At 45.8% G+C, this 22,227-nt stretch overlaps 1 protein-coding gene across 1 annotated transcript in view; it reads left to right on the forward strand.

Moving 5' to 3' along the window:
* The window catches only part of creb5b (cAMP responsive element binding protein 5b), a 73,947-nt gene extending 58,419 nt beyond the window's left edge, over positions 1-15,528 (forward strand). The window contains exons 6-10 of the mRNA XM_080768332.1: positions 1,991-2,143; positions 2,977-3,174; positions 8,080-8,322; positions 10,325-10,433; positions 12,794-15,528. Coding sequence (XP_080624458.1) covers positions 1,991-2,143; positions 2,977-3,174; positions 8,080-8,322; positions 10,325-10,433; positions 12,794-12,954 — 864 coding nt within the window. The 3' untranslated portion in view covers positions 12,955-15,528. The remainder of the gene's footprint in view (positions 1-1,990; positions 2,144-2,976; positions 3,175-8,079; positions 8,323-10,324; positions 10,434-12,793) is intronic.
* The last annotated feature ends 6,699 nt before the right edge of the window (positions 15,529-22,227 follow it).

A 22,227-nucleotide genomic window follows, 5' to 3' on the forward strand; every position in this document is an offset into this window, starting at 1 on the left:
GCATGTACTTAAAGTACCGTACTTGGTACTTTACTGGAGTACATTGACATATTTCAAGCAATTAAGTTTCAAGTCCCTCATGCGTGTTGATTTCCATACTGTACTGAAATGAACAGAGTCCAATGGCTTCCTTTAGAAAATGACATAAATCATGGTTAAAATGGTCTGCAGTCATTTCAAGTTATGGAGAAATACTGTATCGGTATCGGAAAAGTATCGGCTCTTATTTGTCATAACGGGTCATGTCGGTATCGGCGAACATGCCAGTCTAACCAGCGATCCGACACAGGTGTAAGGGGTTAACACTATGCCAGTCTAACCAGCGATCTGACACAGGGGTAAGGGGTTAACACTATGCCAGTCTAACCACCGACCCGACACAGGGGTAAGGGGTTAACACTATGCCAGTCTAACCAGCGATCTGACACAGGGGTAAGGGGTTAACACTATGCCAGTCTAACCAGCGATCCGACACAGGGGGGTAGGGGGTTGACACTATGGCAGGTAACTAAAATGTTGGGGCATGTGGAGTTTGCTTTGGAGCAGTTTATATACTCCTCACTCAAATGTGCTTAAACACACCACGAGATATATAGCTAGATATAGCTATAAACACAACGCAAGGTAAATGTAGGCCTATACTGTATATGAAAACACTACTGTCCCATTGTGCATTGTGAATTAAATGGAATAACATATTCGATTGTGAGTTAATAAATATTAGGCCTATACAAGGAGGTTAAATGGGAGGCTATTGTGCAGTCAAAGTTATACCAATACAAGCTAGCTAATTCAGCATTCTTTAATTTGACCGGTCAGGCCGGGCCTGGTAGGCCTCAGGCCGCCCTGGTAGGCCTCGAACGAGGCCTGGTAGGCCTCGAACGAGGCCTGGTAGGCTTCAGGCCGCCCTGGTAGGTAGTTCGAGGCCTGGTAGGTCGCACTTCATTTAATTCATGAGGAAAGTCGCGTGGCACATCTATGCACAGGAAAATGTTCACAGTGAAAGGGACTTGTTGTGGAAGACCGCCCCTAAGAACCACACGCCCCACTCACTATGGGAAACCCAGCCATTATCGTTATTATTATTATTATTATTATTGATACTTGTAAAGGTCATGAAGTTCGCCTCCACCCACAATAAGTGAATGATGTGTCCATTAAAATGGACACGTGTCCTCGGAGTGTCCTTGAGCAGCGAGAGACGCTAACGACTCGCGGATAATAAGACTGTTGGCAAAACGTCTAAATATAAATGAGAACGGGAGAGAGAGGGACGAGAGACACTGAAAGGGGGAGTGAGAGAGAGAGGGAGAGAGAGAGAGAGAGGGGTGGGGGGTGGTAGAGATGTCACAATGAAGGAGAGGCAGAGAGAGAGAGAATGAGAGGTAGTGAAGGAGAGACAGAGGACAGGCTAAGTGACTATGATCTGCTCGCCGTGTTGACGCGTAGATTTATGGAGAGCCCGTTCTCTCTCCTGACAGTCAACACATTCTGTCAGCATACTGATGGATGGAAACTATGCACCCAACCTGTGCCTCGCCTTGTGCCTCGGTGTGTGTGTGTGTGTGTGTGTGTGTGTGTGTGTGCGAATGATGTTCCATTCCTGAAGATTGTTTTTAGGGCATTTCAACTTTGATTGTACAGGACAGCCAGCAGAGGGATGGCAGCGGTTGGAATAGCAGGCGGGGCCTCTCCGACCTCCAATATGGGTCACGAGCTGAGATTCAAAGATATTGTTGTACAGTAGCATATACTCTTATGTGGGAGACATGACAGCTGTAACGCAGCGGTTCACAAAGTGGGGTCCAAGGGGGTTCCTTGAGAGGGCGTTCCCAAGCCCCCCCAGTAAGGCTATGCAACGTTGAAGATGCCACTACCTACTGGCGGAATGTGGAATTGCAGCACTTTAATGGGTGTGGACGGACGTTCAAGCCCCGACCTCAAAATTGACGTTTTGTCTGTGTGTCTCTCTCTCTCTCTCTCTCAACAGAGGCTGAAGGCCGCACTCGCGCACCACCCGGGCGCCATCTCCAACGGCAACATGAACTCCATGGGTCACATGATGGAGATGATGTCGTCGCGGCAACAGGAGCAGGCGTCCCACCATCACATGCACTCGCACCCGCACCAGCACCCCCTACAGGTTAGACATGCACCCGCACCACCAGCACCCCCTACAGGTTAGACATGCACCCGCACCACCAGCACCCCCTACAGGTTAGACATGCACTCGCACCACCAGCACCCCCTACAGGTTAGACATGCACCCGCACCACCAGCACCCCCTACAGGTTAGACATGCACCCGCACCACCAGCACCCCCTACAGGTTAGACATGCACCCGCACCACCAGCACCCCCTACAGGTTAGACATGCACCCGCACCACCAGCAATAAAATGTCTGTCTGGCTTTTAGGCTTCGTGATAAAAAAAAGTGCACAGGGCAGATATAACTGAAATGTACAAAGAAATTACTAGAATTTTGTATACATTTTGTAAATATAGCAGAAATAGCTGTATAGCTGGAAATGTAAACTTGTAGATATTTCTGCTTTTTCTATGTATGAACATGGGTGGCAGTGGCTCAGGGGTAGAGTGACCCGATGGAAACCGCAAGGTTCCCAGTTCGATCCCTGTGGGCTCCCCCAGAGTTAGTGTCCAAGTGTCCTTGAGCAAGACTCTGAACCCCTAATTTCCCCCGATGTGCTGGTTGGTGCCTTGCATGGTTTCCCCGCCATCCGTGTATGCATGTGTGTGTGTGTGTGTGTGTGTGTGTGTGAATGGGTGAATGTAATGCACAATCTACGTAAAGCGCCTTTTGGATTAAAGGCCGCTATATAAATCCACCAGTTTCCATTTTCAACATGGACACAATTACGACGAATGTGACCAAAATAACTGCGACTATCTCGAAATGACTGCGATCAAGGAGACGATGATATAATAATACTTATATGTGTGTATATGTCCTTCCAGGGCCCGCCCCACGCCTACCAGCACCACGGCCATCACCACGCCCCCCACGGCCAGGCCCACGGGCAGAGCGGGCACCACCACCACCCACAGAGCGGGCACCACAACCCCCACAACCACAACTCCCACAACCCCCACCTCCACCCGGGGCACCCGCACCAGACCTCGCCGCACCACCACGCCATGCACTCGGGTTCGCAGGTAAGGCCACCACCATGCACCATGGATGGACACAGCTGTGTTGATTTGACTGAGAGACTGCCATCGCGTAAATTCCGGCTTTTCACCAGAGATTTTTTTTTTTTTTTAATGAGTTAATAGCACAGGCAGACTCTTCCAGTGTTGGGGAGTATTAAGCTACATGTAGCTGAGCTACGTAGCTTAGCTACATTTTGCTGTAGCTTGTGGTAGCTTAGCTACATTCATATTGGTGTACCTCGTCAAGTAGCTCAGCTACTTTTTGGGTAATTTTTGGTAGCTTAGCTACTCAAGTTACAAGCTACAATTTTGGGCAATAACATGAAATAAATATATTCATTTTGACCATTGGTTGCTGTGTTAATGCTTGTACTAGAACAACCCCCCCACTAGAACACCACAAGTTCAACAGTGGTGTCCCATCCAGTGCCGCATGTGAGCGGCTTTTCAGTGTTGGCAAGGACATTTTCAGTGCCAAACGCAACCGCTTATCCGATAAGAACTTTGAGAGACTGCTCATGTGTCGCGTCAACAAACGGTTCTGCCCTGGCATATAAAAAAATATAGGCCCAACTTTCTTTTACAGTTAAGTTACAGTTTAGGTTGTGTTAAGTTAAGATTTATTTATAGGTGTGGCTATCAAGAGACCTTTATTATTATTTTCACAGTTAAGATGTGTTAACATTGACGATCAAATGCCATTTAAACACACAGTATCCTCAACAGATCCTCTTTTATTTGTGTGACTGTAAAGACTATGCCCGTTTTAATAACATTCTCAACAATTGGTTTGTTTTATCCTTTCTTTAATGGGGGAAAATCTGTCTAGAACAGGGGTCTTCAAATGTTGACGATCAAATGTCATCATGTAACAGTTGTTTAGTTATAATGTAGGTGTAGTTCTCATTATACAAGGGTCTCTTTTTTTACAGTTAAGATGTGTTAACATTGACGATTAAATGCCATGTATAACACACAGTATCCTCAACAGATCCTCTTTTATTTGTGTAAGTCTTTTTTATTTTTTTTATTTTTTTAAATAAAACTGTTGAGAGGCATATTTCAGCTGGCATCGTGGCATGTGACTTTTTTGTAGGATATTATATTTTGTTTCATATGCACCGCATGTACATTCTCAATTTAACGCTGAAAAATATAAAGTAGCTGAGCTACTTTTTCCATGTAGCTGTAGCTTTACAAGCTACATTTCTCCAGGGGTAGCTATGTAGCTTGATCAAGCTACTGCCATGGTGAGCTACTTGTAGCTTTACAAGCTACGCTTTCAAAGTAACTTCCCCAACACTGGACTCTTCACATACTACTAGAGCATGTCTGAAATAAGTGTCAGACATGTAAATATGGAATAAATGCCCAAACATGTAGCTAGGTGTAATGTTATAGAGACCACAGAAGTGAACCTTTCAAGCCTGTTTTCTCAACTGGCTGTTTTCTGCAAGACATTATACTCTATAAGCCATATGTCTCCAAAACTGGTGGGTCAAACTGAACAACCAATATGTCAATTTGAAGCTATGAAAATTCAAAAAAATCCAATGGCAGTCCCTCAGTCAAATTTTGTCACATTTGGTCAACTAATACTGTGGCGACTACCTTTTTTCACTGACGAACACTAAATGGAAACTAAATGAGAACTAAACTATGATGACAAAAAACAAGACAGTTATCCAAGACAAGAGATCCGGTAGAACTATAAAAAGACATTTTACACTTCCGTTGCTTGCTGAAAATAGCCGTGTGTGAGCTTGTAGATCGGCTATTTTCAGCAAGTGTAAAACCAGCCATTACGACGGCATCAAGGCCCGACAAACTGCTACCGGGTATACGTGAGAGAACATGGAAAAAAACTGGACACGGTTTGAAGTAAATGTGCTCAGGATGGTCATGGTCTAATAATCGGTTGGATGTCCGAAACGGCTACGGATTCAAATTCAAACGTTTGGGGCTTGTAAAGCTGCTATTTTTGCTACTTTTGTATGACACAAAGTATACGGCATTCATTTACCCCCCCCCCCAAAAAAAGTTTAAATATGGAGTTGTGAGGTTTGTGCCTGACAGCAACGATATGTTTAATGCTAGATATAGTTTGTTCCTTTTCTAAGCATCATGTTGGGTAAAAGGGGGTACTTTGATCCAGAAATCAGGAAAGGGGGTATTAAACCCAAACAGGTTTGAGAACCACTGTCTAATTGCAACTATACTTATAGCATGCTGTAATCGCAAACAAATTTCAGCAAAATTACCAGAATCGTTTCCCTTCATCTGTTGAAGATTGCTCATAAATTGTCCAAACATTTTTTTTTTAAACTGTGGAAATAGTAAATCCACAAGCTTCATTGTATACCACGACTATTTCCACAAATGTTTATTTAAAACGATTAAATATATGGCCTGTTTTTGGCCTTGTTTTGGGGTCTGACCGGCGCTGTGAAAACCCTGCTGGCCGTGAGATCACACACACTAATGGACCGTGACTGGATCAAGGTGCTGTTTTAGAGGGCCCTGTTGAGCAAACACGGTTTTTTTCTCTTTTTTTTTTGGACAAACAGCTATTAGTGCAGGTTACTGTGTAAAAAGTAGGCTTAACCCATTCTGACCGGGCACCCATTTTGGTGTTAGCATCATGTTATGCTTTAGCTATTGAAAAATAGCAGATCTACAAGCTCATAGCGCGCCACCGAGTGGCGCGCTAAGAGCTTGTAGGTCTGCTATTTTTGGAAAAATCGAAGAACGACTGACATTTTTTTAGAATCTGATCTCAGGTCAGAATGGGTTCATCAGACCAGTGTGTGTCCGGTGGAAACCTCGTATGAATCTGATCTCAGGTCAGAATGGGTTAAACCATTTAGACCTATAAGTTCGATTCTACAAATGTCTTCTAAATCATGACAGTTTTCAGAAAATCCAATGTTTCTATATCAGTGGTTCTCAAACTATTTAATGTCAAGGACCCGAAACAAATATTTGAGTGAAAAATGTTCGCTCTGAAAGAACATATATTCCAAATGTGCGCCACATGTTCACGGTTTTTCAAAAATAGCAGACCTACAAGCTCGTAGCGTGGCACTCGAAGCTTGTGGATCTGCTATTCAATAGCCAAAAGTACAACATAATGCTTAGTTAAAACACCAAAAAGGGGGTTCCCGCCCAGAATGGCTTAAATTATGTTTCACGTTCACTGTAAAAAGCTAGCAGGTCAAACACATTTTCCCCTTCACTGTGGCCCCGGCCCGGCCCGGCCCGGACGGCCGCCTGCCAAGTATATAGTTTTCCTGGCAGCCTTTCACAGGGGTCATTTTTATTCCCTTTTTTTTCTTTTCTTCGTGCGGTTGGTCAGCCACGGGTCAGAGGCAGAGGCAGGTGGTATTAGGTGGAAAGGGGTCACACAGATGATGCTGTAAAAAAAAAAGTTGTTCCTTGTGTGAACGGTTCTCAGGGCCTGGGGCCCCCGTTGGAAACTAGTGCCCCCGCGCCACCCCACGCCCTTAACTCTTCTTCCACGCTGCCAAGCTGCAGTTTATATACGTTGCTTCACAATGTGCTCCAGGTGTCTCAGACAGGGCGAAAAGTTTACAAGAGCGAGTCACGCTGACAGACAAGACGACTGCCTCGTCCTAATTAAGTAGCCGTGTAATATACTGCGTGAGCTATATGAATATGGACAGAGCTTGTGTTTGTCTTTTTGTTCGTTCTGTGATTCAGAGGCGTTGTCTCCCCCGCGACGTAAAAGGACATCAAAATCCGAATCTCCGGGTTAGTTTAGACAGTTTTTGGTTTTTAGACTAGTCATTTGGTTAGACCAGTCACTAGTCCTATACAACTACAACCTATCTCAAACCCTCACCCTAAACCTATAACCTCCCACGGTGGACAGCACACCTAAACCTAACCTTAACCCGTGTCTAACCATTGACTATAGTCTAAACTAAGTATGCACCTCCGAATCTCCCTATTCGTCCTCACGTCGATCCTCGGGCGATGCCCACGTACGTATTAGACGAAGGGCTCGCCGAGAGACGGGGGATTTATGCTCCAAACGTACCATTAAGACATTAAAACAACACTCGCTGCCTGTATACACAGCGGCCATCAAAGAGCCTTGTATTTTCCGTTGGTCTCCTCTCATAAAAATGGTAATGATTGGGAAGGCTGAAAAACAGCTGACCTTGCCAAGTTTATGTCAAGATCAGTCAGTCGGGTTGGAGAGCGCGAGCGCGGCAGCGGTAGTTATACGGCGGCCTCTTTTTCGACGTCGCGTCGTCTAAACCGACGTTAAAGTCTAGGGTGGAAGTGGGCGGTTTGGAAAAAGCTGGCCGTTCTCTCTCTCTCTCTGCGACACCTCTTTAACAAGGCCCAGTGAGTGAATCAGGGCTCCCAGTCAGTCAGTCAGTCAGTCAGGTTTCCAATCAGTCAGTCATTCCTGTCCTGGCCTTAACATACAGGACGCGTGTCACGACCAGATGTTGTTCTTACGGGGGACGCTGCCAGACAGGGAATACAGCCGCGGGGAGGTTAATATATAGGTTGTGTGTGTGTGTGTGTGTGTGTGTGTGGGTTGGGGGAGGGGACAGGAGGGGAGAGGAGAGGAGGGGAGAGGAGGGGAGGGGAGGGGAGGGCCGCTGTAGACAGACAGTGCAGCGGGTGCTGCTGTGACAGTAGACAGGTGGCTTGGCTGCCTGCCAGCCAGCCAGACCCCCCCCCCACCCCCCCACCCCCACCCCCGCGCGCCGCGCCCGCGTCTGAGAGTCGTCGTGGCATGTCTAGTAAAAACAGTGTCAGACGTGCCTCCCCTCCGCCGTCCTTTTTAAGGAGGGATAAAGCACTATAGAAAAGTGACCTTGATGTCCTCTCCTCCCTGTTGTCCTCTCTTGTTTTCCGCTATACACAAAGATGTCGCCCGCGGCCCAGCAGATGCAGCCCACGCAGACGCTGCAGTCGCCCCAGCCCAACGGCGGCGGGGGCGGCGGCGGGCGGCGGCGGCGGGTGGTGGACGAGGACCCCGACGAGCGCCGGCGGAAGTTCCTGGAGCGCAACCGGGCGGCGGCCACGCGCTGCCGGCAGAAGAGGAAAGTGTGGGTGATGTCGCTGGAGAAGAAGGCGGAGGAGCTCACGCAGACCAACATGCAGCTTCAGGTATATATATACGGTTGTTATATAAAGGGCCTTGTTGTTGTAAAACGTGAACGCAAGGCGTTGTTCAACACTAGGTCTCCTCCTCCAGGTCTGTTGAAGAAGAGGCGCGACAACGCAAGTGTAAAAAAAAACAGAATCCAGGTCCGGTGAGTCTCGGGCGTGTGCACGTGACGAGCAACGCGCGCAACAAATTCACGGGGGGCCGCGCTCACGTAAATACACTTGCGTTGGAGAACTGTTCTCCCCCCGTGTCCCCTAGGGTAGGTAGTAGGTACCCTCACAAAAAACATGCAGTATTCCTGGTCTCTAAACTGCCTCCCCCTGGCCAGCCTGATGGAGGGGAAAGGAACTGGTTGGAATAACGTGTTCCTTCTGCACGCGCTACGTCCAACCAGGGAAACTCCCCCCTGTCAGGTGTAAAAGGAGCAACTTGGACACTCAGGCATGAAGGAAGCATGAGTTCAAGTCCGTTGCTCTCCCCTTGTCCCCTATATATGGGGACTAGGTTGGTGGAGGGTGTGTAGAGCCCAGGATCACATTAGATGATTGACACAGGGGTGAAAATGGGTTACAAAATCGTGGGATAAAAAAAACTGTAGGTGCGTTTTATCGCTCCCCCGTTTTGCGAGGCCCTGTAGAGAGAGAGCCGTGGTTTACTAGACCCAAAACGTTGAACGTTTTCTCGTCGTTTGGACGAGATTTTGTTCCATGCTGTGTTGATGCCAACATCCATAGGAGATGTTAAGTAATGCAGATGTTTAACAATGATTTTACTTTTGAGAGCCAAATGGATCTATTTGGTTTCATTTTATTCAAAGATTCATTTTTTGAAGAATTTCATGGATCTAAACTGAAATCTAGGAAATTCCATAAATTGGCAAACGAAGTAGTGAAAATGGCCGATCTACAAGCTTCGCTATGCGACGTGTTGTGAGCTTGTAGATCGGCTATTTTCACGAATTTGGGTTCCCATGAGGGGGTGGAAGATTTCAGATAAAATTTCTCTTTTGGGCTATCAAAACTGGGTAAAGAGCGTGAACGCTCTATCTTCACCGAAGCAGGGAAACCCCATGATTTCCGTTTCCATTCCAAAACGGACGCTTGCTTCGAAACGGTCGTGAGAAAGACAAATGGAAAGCGTAGAGAGAACAGGTGCAAGGTGTTTCCGAAACGTCTGTGTTCAGCGCAACAACGGCTTTGTTTTGATTCCGGAGGCCTTTGCGCGGCCCCGTAGCATTTTACATGAATGGCAAGTTTGTACTGTGGAAACAAAGCAATGCTTGATAGATGAACTATATCCTACTTTAGATTAGAATCTCTGTCTGTTATCTCTCTCTCTCTTGTGCAAAAGTTGGCAGACAGCTAGCTGTCATAAACCTACCTCGGAACATGGAATGCTCTTAGCGACTAGGTTCCTGTGAAAGTTAAATCGCACCACACACACACACACACACACACACACACACACACACACACACACACACACACACACACACACACACACACACACACACACACACACACACACACACACACACACACACACACACACAAGCGCTGGCACTGTATCGTATTTCCTGGTTGCTCTTATTCAGAGCAACTTAAAACAACACAGTAAGAATATTAAGCTTCCAGTGCGTAGAGCAACAGCATCAAAGCTCAGGGCAACAACGCTTAACTCATTCTGGACGGGGAAGCCCTTTTTGGTGCAAGACTTTGTTATACAAGCCTGTCGTCCTTGTTGTCGCTGACCTGAACGCAGCAATCGAAACAATAAAGCAAAGAACAAAATAAAACAGAATAAAGATCTTAAGAGAAAAGGTCGGTCACTTGGCTGTCCTTCTCCTACGCACCTGTCGTCTGTAGGTCTGCAAAAGCCTTGCTTTGTTATGTATTATTGATAAAATATGTGTATTGTGTGCGTGCGTGTGTGTGTGTGTGTGTGTGTGTGTGTGTGTGTGTGTGTGTGTGTTTGTGCGTGCGTGCGTGCTGTGCTTTGCAGAACGAAGTGACCATGCTGAAGAACGAGGTGACCCAGCTCAAACAGCTCCTCCTCACCCACAAGGACTGTCCCATCACCACTATGCATAAAGACCCCCAAGGTTACCTCAGTGAGTAAAGCTATACTCACACACACACACACACACACACACACACACGCGCAGCACAAACACAACACACAGACCTCTAAAAAACAAAACAGCTTCACCTGCTGTGCCTTAATTGTCCTCGCGGCAGGGACAAACTGCCAAACTGTGTGTGTGTGTGTGTGTGTGTGTGTGTGTGTGTGTGTGTGTGTGTGTGTGTGTGTGTGTGTGTGTGTGTGTGTGTGTGTGTGTGTGTGTGTGTGTGAACGACGGGACACCCTGGTGGCTGGTCTGGGGCGCTGCATGGCATACATACAGGCTATCTGCCGCCCCCAGCCCAGTCACCACCACCATGCACCACCACCACCACCATGCCAGGTGGTGACCTGCTGTCGTCTCGTTGTGCGAGGGCCGTCTCGCACAACGTTTGCAGAAGCACTCGGTAGTTCTCTGGGGGTGAAGAACCCCCCCCCCCTCCTCGGGGGCCACCCTGGACTCATATACCGTACAAAAACACGGCCTTGTTTTGTTTTAACGGCCGCGGGGGCGGGCGGGCGGGCGGCAGGGCCTGGACTGGTGTGAGAAGTCCCATCGCTGTAGTCGTCTGAATCCCGTCCCGTCTCTCCCTCCCTATGAGCCCTGTTTTTCCATGGGAGTGTGTGTGTGAGGGGTGGTGGGTGGGGGTGTACTGTACTGTACTGTACTCTACTGTACTGTACCGTGGAGGACGGCCGACAGACAGACACTCGGGGCAGGAGAAAAGACGTCAGAGTCGAGGCCCCCGACGGACGCCCCGTCCAAAGTCTCCCTCCCAGGACCTCCGCTGATTACTGGGCCTGGCCCCGGGGGCATGCAGCATACAGCAGCAGTATAAGAAGCATGACGTCATCACAGTCCCGCCCCCCTCCCCTCCGATATGGATACGAGTGACATTTCCATGTAATTAGGAGGGCGAGAGAGGGCGGGCGGGCGGTGACTCTCCCTCCCCTCCCCTCCCTGTGCGGCGGCTTGTTGTGGGAGCGTACAAGGAAAAAGCAGGCTCACTCTTCTCTTCAACCTCTCTCATGGCTGAATGGCTCTTTTATCCCATTCTGGACGGGAACACCCTTTTGGTGTTTTAAAAGCATTCAATGTTATACTTTAGGAAAAAAATAGCAGACCTATACAAGCTGAAGGTCTGCTGTTTTTTGGGAGAATTGTGAAAATTGTGCCGTGAATCTTTCACAGAGAACGTTTTTAACTCTAATCTTATTTGCTTTCCTGGAACTACATATTTTCAATTGGGGGGGGGGGGGGGGGTCGGCGGCCAATTACATATATTCCTGGGGGTCCTTGACATGAAAATGTTTGAGAACCACTGACATGGAAACATGGGTTTTTTTCAGAAAACTGTCGGGATTCAGAAGACATTTTGTTAGAACCATGGTGTCAGGTCTGAACGGGTTATAGCGGCGGGGCCCGGCGGAGCTCAGGAGACTCCGAGGCGGGGCGCGGTGCGGCGGGGCTAGAGAGAGACGTTCGTTAACATTGATGAGTCCCTCCTGTGTGCACATGTCACTGCCAATGGGTCCCCGAGTCGTCAGCCTCCATGTTTATGGAGGTTTTTTTTTTTCTTTTCGTTTTTTCTTTTTTATGATTCATCTTTTTTTCTTTTCGTTTTTTTCTTTTTTCTTTATTTTTATTGCTTTATGCACTTATGGGCTGTTGGGGGGGGGGGGGGGTGGAGACAGGTGGTTTAATGACTGTAAATTCTGCTGTTCTGGACATGGCGGCTATAAAAGTCTGATCTATTATCATAGGCCTTACTGAAATGTACGAGCGCGACGCTTTCTATGAGCTGTCCAGGATGTTTGTGTGTCGTCGTGTATATTTTTGCGTTTAATAAAGGTGTATCTCAACGATAACAGGTTTTGTGCGTGTATGTGTTTATGTTTGTGTGTGTGCGTGTGTGTTTAATTTTGAGAGAGAGCTGCTATGCGCAATATGGAAATAATTGAGGGTGCACGCACGCACGCAGGCACACACACACACGCACGCATGCACGCACGCACACACACACACACACACACACACACACACACACACACACACACACACACACACACACACTACGAGCTTGTAGGTCTGCTTGTAGGTCTGCCATTTTTGAAATATCGCGAATAATGTGGCGCAAATCTTTGAATATATATTCTATATTTGCTTCTGATGGGGTTCCTGGAACAACATATTTTCAGATGGGGTTCGGTGGCCAATTACATATCATTTTTGGGGGTATTTGACATGAAATATTGAGCACCACTGATACAGAAACACATATAGGCATTTCAGAAGTCATTAGTCATTATTTTCAGGCCCTATAACGTGTGTCCTGTTTGCGTTGCCAGGTCCAGAGAGCAGTCCGGCGGGCAGCCCGGTCCCGGCAGCGTGCTCCCAGCAGCAGGTCATCCAGCACAACACCATCACCACCTCCACCACCACCGTAGGGGGCGCCGGAGTCCACGGAGGACAGCCCAACCACCGCACAGACATTAACCCCATCCACTAGAAGGAGGAGCGGCGACGAGAGACTTAGAAAAAAAAAAGAAGTGGTTCTCAAGCGCTGTCGTTTCATTTCAAGGACCCCTCCCCTCCCCCTCCCCCTCCTGTAACTCTGAGAGCGTACACACGGAGCCAAATGGAGCCTTTTCGGGTCCATTTTGGCTCCGTTTTGACACTCTCAGGCACCTTTTCCACCGGTTCAGTTCTTTGTGGTTCTCATAGTCCGTGAGCCAGAGCTCCAAAATTGGAACGTTATAAGAACTGGGAACCCAACCGGTGGAAAAAGGGGGTCTCAGAGTTCTAGACATGTGGAGCCCCTCCTCCCGCTTTGAGAACCAATGGACTAAAGCCTCAGCCCCCCCCCCATAGGCCCTCTGACCCCCGCCCCCCCACCCTCCTCCACCTATCACTACAGCCGTACACGCTGCCTCCCACGTTCAGGACCTCCTACCCCCCGCCCACCCCCCCCCCCCCCCCCCCCACCGCATCAAGACAAACCTCTCAAGCCCAGCAAGGCTCCTCTTTTTACAGTAGCAAATGTATTTTTATAGAACCTTATTAACTCCTTTAACATTCTCACCCGTTTTTTGTCGACGCGGTTCGTCAGTACGTCTCGTTTATTTTGATATGTTTTCTTATTTGTATACCGACTAGCTTAAAGGGAGACTGGCAGAATAAGAAGAAAAGACAAAAAGGTGCAGCGTCAACACAGCGAGATAATTCTTTGGTTTTTTCGGCGGTCGTTTGATAGTTTGGGACTTTTACGACGGTACCAAGCCGGGGGCCTCGGTACGCCACGACGGCACGCCACGGCACCGCTATGAAAAGGGACTGGGATAGTGGGAGTGGTCACCTCTGTGACGCGGCGCCCGGCCCATCCCACTTTGTGCAACTGATGTTTAGAGGAACGTGTCTGAATGTCACAGAATACTGTCAGATTCACGACAGGACTCGGAAGCGTGTGTGTGTGTGTGTGTGTGTGTGTGTGTGTGTGTGTGTGTGTGTGTGTGCGTGTGCGTGTGCGTGTGCGTGCGTGCCTGTGTGTGATGTTACTGCCTTTCGGTTGCGTACCCAGACCAAGTCAAACGGTTGCCATCATAGTTTTTAAAGGAGTGCAGAAGCTGGTATTTTTCCTAGAAAGGTGTACGACTGTTAAACCTCGCCCCTACGATGGTGTTCGGACAATATTGTAGGAGTGCTTGGGCTCATATTCTCTGTGTTCTCTGTGTGTGTGTGTGTGTGTGTGTGTGTGTGTGTGTGTGTGTGTGTGTGTGTGTGTGTGTGTGTGTGTGCGTGTGTGTGCGTGTGCGAGTGTGCGTGTGCGTGATACTGAAAATACCATTTTGTTCAAATTGAAGCAATACATCCCAGTATTGATCGTGCATGCTCATGTGTGTGTATGTGTGTGTGCGTGTGTGCATATGTGTGTGTGTGTGTGTGTGTGTGTGTGTGTGTGTGTGTGTGTGTGTGTGTGTGTGTGTGTGTGTGTGTGTGTATTTGTGTGTGTGCACGCGTGCGCCGTGCGCGTGTGTCCGCCCTAACTAAGATAAGATCAGTCTGGCCAAGCCAGTGGGTCTGGTCTGAAGCGAGGAGGACACACTGCTCTTTTGTTCCGCTCTTTGTCTTCTAAACCCTCTACACTGTGATACTACAGACGCGAGGCAGCTCGGGGAGTCCAGCCCCACTCCCTCCGCTCTCCAGGACCAATCTGAAGCTTTAAAAGAAGAACCCATGCCTCTTGTGTGTGTGTGTGTGTGTGTGTGTGTGTGTGTGTGTGTGTGTGTGTGTGTGTGTGTGTGTGTGTGTGTGTGTGTGTGTGTGTGTGTGTGTGTGTGTGTGTGTGTGCGTGTGTGTGTGTGCGTGTGCGTGTGTGATGATAACTGCGTCTATAAGGATCCACGTTTTGTTTGGATTCCAGTGGCAAATTCCAAATGAATATAAATTCCCAGCATGTGTGTGTGTGTGTGTGTGTGTGTGTGTGCGTGCGTCCGTCCGTCCGTGTGTGTGCGTCCGCCCGTCCGCTCGCGTGTGTGTGTGTGTGTGTGTGTGTTTGTGTCTGTGTTTGTGTGGGTTTTGTTCTGCCTTCTGTCTCCCACAGTCAGGTTGAGGGAGAGAGTGAACGGAACCAGGAAGTGAATGGAACTTAAAGTCTGTAAGGCTATGTTCACACTGGGAGCCCAAATCTGATACTTTGGCCCATTATCCCCAATTGGAATCAAAACATTCAAACGTTGATTTCTAAAAAGAATAAAAGAAAAGCCTGATTCATACATACTTAACCCATTTTGACCTGAGATCAGATTCTAAAAATCGATTTTTTAAAAATAGCAGACCTACAGGCTCGTAGCGCGCGCTATGAGCTTGTAGATCTGCTACTTTTCAATAGCTAAAGCATGACATAATGCTAACACCAAAAGGGGTTCCCGCTCCAAAATGGGTTAGTCGTTTTGCTCACCGTAAATAGCATGGCCTGTGATGAGCTCACAATGCGACACGTCACACTGTGAGCTTGTAGATCAGCTATTGCCGCACGACTTACGACGTGTGAATAAAACCAGATCCAGATCACTTGCAAAAAAAACTAACAGTGCAGACGCGTGTCTGTCTGTCCTGAAGATCGCATTTTGAGCCGGAAAGGAATCCGATTTGCAAAGCGGTCTGAACAAAGCCAAAGAGTTGATTTGAAAAAGTGCGATTTATTTTTTTTGGTTTGAAACCGAAACATTTTGTCAGCATGAAACAGGAATGAGGTTCTGAACCGACTGGCTATATATAGTGTTGCTTCCGCTCTCTCTGAAGAGGTGCAGATAATTAATTGATTGCCTAAATGCTTTCCGAGTGTCACAAACGTGCCTGAAAATCTCTCTTTTCGAATAATTTTGTTAGCAAAACTATATTATGCAAAAGCGACTGTCGATCTGCTTTCTTTTATTATTACCTTAATTATCGTGTTTGTTTGTTTTCTTTTCTTCTTCCTTCAAGCGGTTCTGCCTTTTAAACTAATTGCTTTTCACTGACTGGGTGTATAAGCGACAGTTTTTTCTTTTCTTTTTTCGTTACATTTTTAAACCGTTTGTGGTTGCGGCTTCGTCAGGGATTTCTGCTGCATGTAAGAGAGGTTTGAAAACCAGCTGACCGAGGAGGACAAAATATTCCTTTTTACATCTGACCTCTGACCTCGTCGTCAATGGTTCTCTCTCTCTCTCCTATGTCTCTCTTTTTGCCTCTCTCGCTCCCCCCCCCCCCCCCCCCCCCCCCCCCCCCTGACAGCTTATCCTTATCTGAGTATTTCCAGCACTGGCGCTTTATTAATATTGTCCCTTCTTTATGTTGTTAATGTATGTACGTAACAAGAATCTACACCCCTCCTTCCTTCCTTCCTTTCCCATCATCATATGGGCACAAAGAATGTTGCTTCTCTTATTCTCAGCGTGACCAGGGACTGGATAGCACTGTGTTTTTAATAGTGAAACAGTAAAGATAATCCTCAGTGTGTGTTCATTTTAAACTCTTTAGAGGTGTACAAAAAAAAACCAAACGCGGACCCGTCGGCGTCCAACGCTATACGGGTCGAGGGTCTCTGACTGTATATGACACACTGTTTTTTTACTGTGTACAGTATATAGGAGGCGTGAAGAAGCCATGCTGACTATGCACTTTTGTCCTCTGTCTGTCTGTCTGTCTGTCTGTCTGTCTGTCTGTCTGTCTGTCTGTCGCAGCAGAGGGTAAAAAAAAATAGCCATATTATTATCAAGGCCTGAGGAATTCTCAGCGATGTCCAACCCTATCAGCCCCCCTTCCCCCCCCGCTCCATTTTCCTGTTCGGACACCAGCGAGACACAGTCTTGTCTGTCTGTCTGTCTGTCTGTCTGTCTGTCTGTCTCTGGCTTCAGCTTTAAATCTATACTTTTGTATTAGCACGTCGTCGTCGTCGTCCCCCTCACCCCCCTTTCTTTTTTAAACCTAACAGAATCCTAAGTTTCAGTTTAGTCAGTGGCTAAAGGTATAGCTTCCATCATGTGTGAATGAGAAACGCTGCGTTTCTTTGAATGCTTTGATCCCCATCATGGTTTTTGTCCATTTCTGTGTGGTGTACGTGTGTGTGTGTGTGTGTGCGAACAGTACAGAGAGAATGCTAAATGTACCTTATTCTCTCTTACAAAGGGCTTTCTTAATTATTACCACCCTGTAAAAAAAAAAGAAGAAAAAAAAAAAGAAAAAAGCTAAAACTTGCCTTGTTTTTCAAGTTTTTTGGTTGTTGTCAATGTGTTATTGTCGGACCATTCCAATTGAACCTCCTGCAAAGCTATATGGACCTCAAAGTACCTTCGACTGGAATCACTGGGAGGAGTTTACCGTTTTTTCTTTTAGACTTTAGGCCCGATGTGTACGAAGGTGTTGCACGGCGTACGTAGCATACGTTTGGCATTTATAGACAGGACGTTTCGTTCTGTTTGATCAGTTGTTGGACCTAATAGTTTGTCCTTTTTGTCTGCTGTACGGGGGCAGACGTTCAGGATGGGTGTGAGAGTGTGTGCACAGTACGAGTGTGTTTCGTGTGGGTTTTGCATGAGAGGGAGAGAGAGAACAATTCCTACAAGTTGATGACATTATAATTGTATCATTTTAAATATAAAAACGAAACAAAAACTATAAATATTGTATAGAATGTCATTAATTCTGTAATCTTGTACATGTAAATGCAACCACCTTTCTTTGAGAAGGGAGTAAATGTGTGGTACATGTTTTTGTAAATAATGTTTGCATAGCACTTGCTGCCTTTCATATCCTACAGTATATGTCGAGGCTCATTTCAGCGCTTACATTTTCATTGTCATTTTGTTTTTATGTGTAATGAATCGATGAAACCATTTTAGCCTGCATAACTTTGTACATTTTGTGTGTGTGTGTGTGTGTGTGTGTGTGTGTGTGTGTGTGTGTGTGTGTGTGTGTGTGTCTTTTAATGGTATTGTCTCCATTTTGTCTCTTTTTTTGCATTTGTACAGATGTTAAATATCACTGCAGCTACATTATGGTATGAAAATAAAGCACTTGTTCTGTAACATAATACAAGCTGCCTCACATGATTCCATGGCCAAGCCTTTGGACTTCTAATCATGAAACACCATGAGAGACAAACAGAATGGGAAAGACTTACCTGTTAACCAGATCAGATTCTAAAAATGTCTTCTACATCCTGACAGTTTTCTGAAAAAGCCATGTTTCTATGTCAGTGGTTCTTCGATTTTTCAAAAATAGCAGACCTACAAGCTCATAGCGCGCCACCGAGTGGCGCTCTATGAGCTTGTAGATCTGCTATTTTTCAATAGCAAAAGCATAACATAATGTTAACACCAAAAGGGGTTCCCGCCCCAAAATGGGTTCAATGGTTGACAAACTTTTTAGCTCAAGACCCAAAAGAGAAAAATAGACATTTGACCAACTACTTTCACCACTTCTTAAACTTTTATTTATTTTTTATTTAAATTAGATTATTTCATTTTATTTAAAATGGAGAAGGAAAAAGGAACACCCACACACTTGTTTCTAGAGCTCCACACACTTACTTTATTTAATTGGCAAAAAAGCCACAACGTTGTCGACCACTATATAGGTCTTCATCAGGCAAAAATATTTATGACAAAATGTTCAAAAGCTCTTGTGGAGCTTTTATAAGACCACACCTTCAAACAATAAATCTGTTTGGGGTCTGTTGTTGCGCAGCATCTGTTGGTGACGGTGTCTGATGTCTAGAGACCCCATCAAGAAGCGGTAGAAGAGAATAGTGGGGAATGCACATTGCACAACGGACCCCCTGGGCACACATACACTGTTTCCACACCTAAGCGCAAAACGGCCCACAGCCGCGGACAGAAGAAGCTCTCCTTCTTTTCCATCCACCAGCTGTTTAAAAACTCGGAAATGACGTAAAAGACAGCTTTTTCTGTCCACGGCTGTCCGCTAAGGTGTGCCCAGGGGGGGGAGGAAGAGCGGGATAATGGGTTGTTGTTGGTGGTGGTGGCCTATAGGATCGAGATAAGAGAGAGGAGTTGTTATCAGAAACGTCTGATTAGTGATTAGAATCAGGTGAGTTTGGGAGGAGTTGATGTCAGGCAGATTGGAGATTACGGTGGGGATCAGATTACGTGGTCTTCCCTCCTGAATGTACACATTGTTCATTTAACGAGGCCTTGATTGTATAGACATGAGCCGAAAACCATGAAAAACCATTATGCTTTCATCAACAAAAAATATATAGTAACGACGTACTATATAAATAGAATGTTGTTTTTCATGGTTTTCACCAAAATCATGAAAAACAACATACATACTATAGTATGTCTTTCATGGTTTTCGACAACATACTATAGTAGGCTAATAAGGCTATATTGTTTTTCATGGTTTGACGATAAAAACGACCTACGATAGTATGTTGTTTTGCACGCTGTTACGCTTTTGTCGTCTGGGAGGATTTCTATGTAATTCCCCCCCATCTCTCCTTCCCCTGTATCATTCTCTGCAGCTCTGAAATCATGTCATCTTCTGTCAATCAACCCATTTCCTGACTCCACCTTCATCCAATCACAACCATCTGCTGTCTATAAAACTCTGGGTCCCACCACTGTCCTCAGCTCATTGTCTCATGCGTTTGTAGCCTTGTTTTGTCTCCCATGTTGATTTCCCAGAGCAAACTTTATCCTTTAGTCATGTTCTCCTATAGGCTACTTAATACTAAAGACATTTAGTTATAATGATTAATTCCATCGCTTAATTGTATCAAATAAATCCACTAAAGACTAGGCCTAGTTGTAATAATTCATTCCATCTGTTAAATGCATTAAAGATATAGCTGTAACTTATTCATTCTATCACTGAGGAAATCTCTTACATTTCCGGCGTGAGCGGACTTCCATACGCCGTTACTACGCTGTCCAAGAGAGAGACGGCGTATCAACGTCGTGTGCACGGCGTGTCGGCGTAGTTCATTTTTCAACTGTCTGAAAACACAAAAATAGTCCAAAAAAGTCCGCGGCGTGAGCGGACGTTGATACGCCGTTGATACGCCGTCCAGAGAGAGACGGCGTGTCAACGGCGTATGGGTGGCGTGTCGGCGTAGTTCATTTTCACCTGGACAACGTTGGCGCTGTTCATGCACTTTCAACTCTTTTTGCTATGATTGATTGTTGATAGATTTTTGATTGATTATTTTATTTTCGTGTTCTGCACCAACCCCCATGGGTTTATAAGACACATTTACATTTCATTATATTCATAATCATTGATAATCATAAGACATTGAATTAGAGTCAGTGAGCTGAGACTGTTGACTGAGTGTTTGGCGTCTGACTTGGACGTTGTGTGGCTAATTGTGCAGAGAGAAAAGTGATATTAACTTCTTTGTGCAATGTTGAATTTATACTTGGCTCGTGCACTTTACTAGAAATATATATATATTTCAAAGTTCTCCAGAATTGAACTAGGAGATCTGGGACTTGAACATGGAACCTCTGTGTTGAGTATATCTGTATATCTGAATGAAGTTATCTTTAATTACATTATTATAAGTAATACTATTAGAGTTGTACTATTACTCAAACGAAAATAAAAGCTTGGGGGGGGGGGGGAGATGCAATGCAAATGAAAGACATGTATCCCTATTCCCTGACATAATTTTATAGCTAAACGGACAGAATTCTATTTTATTTGAATGATGAAACCCAGCTGCCATTAATAGTTGGAAATTGCGGAAATGGTGGAAATGGAAATTGCGGAAATTGCGGAAATGCGGAAATGGAAATTGTGGAAATGGTAATTGCGGAAATTGCGGAAATGGTGGAAATGGAAATTGAGGAAATTGCGGAAATTGCGGAAATTGTGGAAATGGAAATTGTGGAAATTGCTCTTCACTTAATACTTATAGCTATCTATTTTCAGGTAGATTGTTTTATTTTACTCAGTCAGCCATATCACTACTCTGAAAAAAGGTCATAGCTGGGTAATCTATTTTCAGGCAAATTGTGTTTATTGTATTTTATTTTACTCAGCCATAACAATTTATTTTCTGTTAACCAACTTGCTGGCTGGCAGGCAGGCAGACAGCTACTCATAGGCAGACAGACAGACAGCTACTCATGGAGAATTGGACAGGCAGGCAGTCAGACAGCTACTCATAGACAGGCAGACAGACAGCTACTCATGGAGAATTGGACAGGCAGGCAGACAGCTACTCATGGACAATTGGACAGGCAGGAAGGCAGACAGCTACTCATAGACAGACAGACAGCTACTCATGTTGGTGAGTTGGACGTTGTTTAATACAATCAGATAGGACTTTTCTGTTGGGATGAATGGGCTGCCAATGGAAGTTGAACCTAGGTAGCACCTTGCCATTAACTTATATGGTAAGATAGCCGCGGTCTGCATATATGGAGAATTGCAGTGAAACTTTGCATGCACAGTCCCACTTAGCCTGGCTAATAATAAGCCAGACTAATATCACACTGTTGTGTGGTCCAGCAGGCATTTGTTTTGTTGCTATTAGCCAGGCTAAGTCCCACTAGGCCAAGGAGGACATATCACTCTACATTTTTCAAATCGGTCTCATCATGGTGGTGCTATGAAAGGTCATTCACGGTTTCCCAGTGTGTTCATATCAATGATCTGGCCTGTTGTGAGTGACCCAATGCATGACCTTGAACCATAATTGCCCATTAAATAGTTAAACGCTTAAAAGGCCTAGAATGCTCATTAAATATTAAAATGTCTAGACAGTGTAATAGTCGTCTGGTGAAAGAACAGAGTGGCTACCTTGGTAGGGTGTTTTTTTTTCTCCAAAATACCCAACACCACTATAGCCAATTTCATTGTAGTGCATTTACTGCATGTGCAGATCTATTAACAGATTTGTGGTCCCAATGATGGAGCTTATTTTAGTGCAAATGAAGCCTGCTAATTCTGGTGGTCCTTGACATGAAAAAGGTGGAGCACACTCCACTGACATGGCAACAAAGAAAACCTTTAGGATTAGAATTTCAGTCCAAAAATGGGACTATTAAATGACGCCAATGTCCTTATTTCCCCAAATGCACAGAATGACAGCTCAGGAATGATTGTATGCCCCATCCAGCAGTTCGTTTAAAGGTAGAGTAAGTGATTTCACTCAAAAAACCTTAGGTTTCGTTTTTGGCTGTGGGACCTAAGCCTTCGTCCAATCAGGATAGAGAGTCAAAAACGAAACCTAAGGTTTTTTGACCCCCAGGGGTTAACTGGGGACAGGGAG

The sequence above is a fragment of the Protomyctophum bolini genome, assembly GCF_963924005.1.
Source record: "Protomyctophum bolini genome assembly, chromosome: 7".
NCBI classification, from domain to species: Eukaryota; Metazoa; Chordata; class Actinopteri; order Myctophiformes; family Myctophidae; genus Protomyctophum; species Protomyctophum bolini.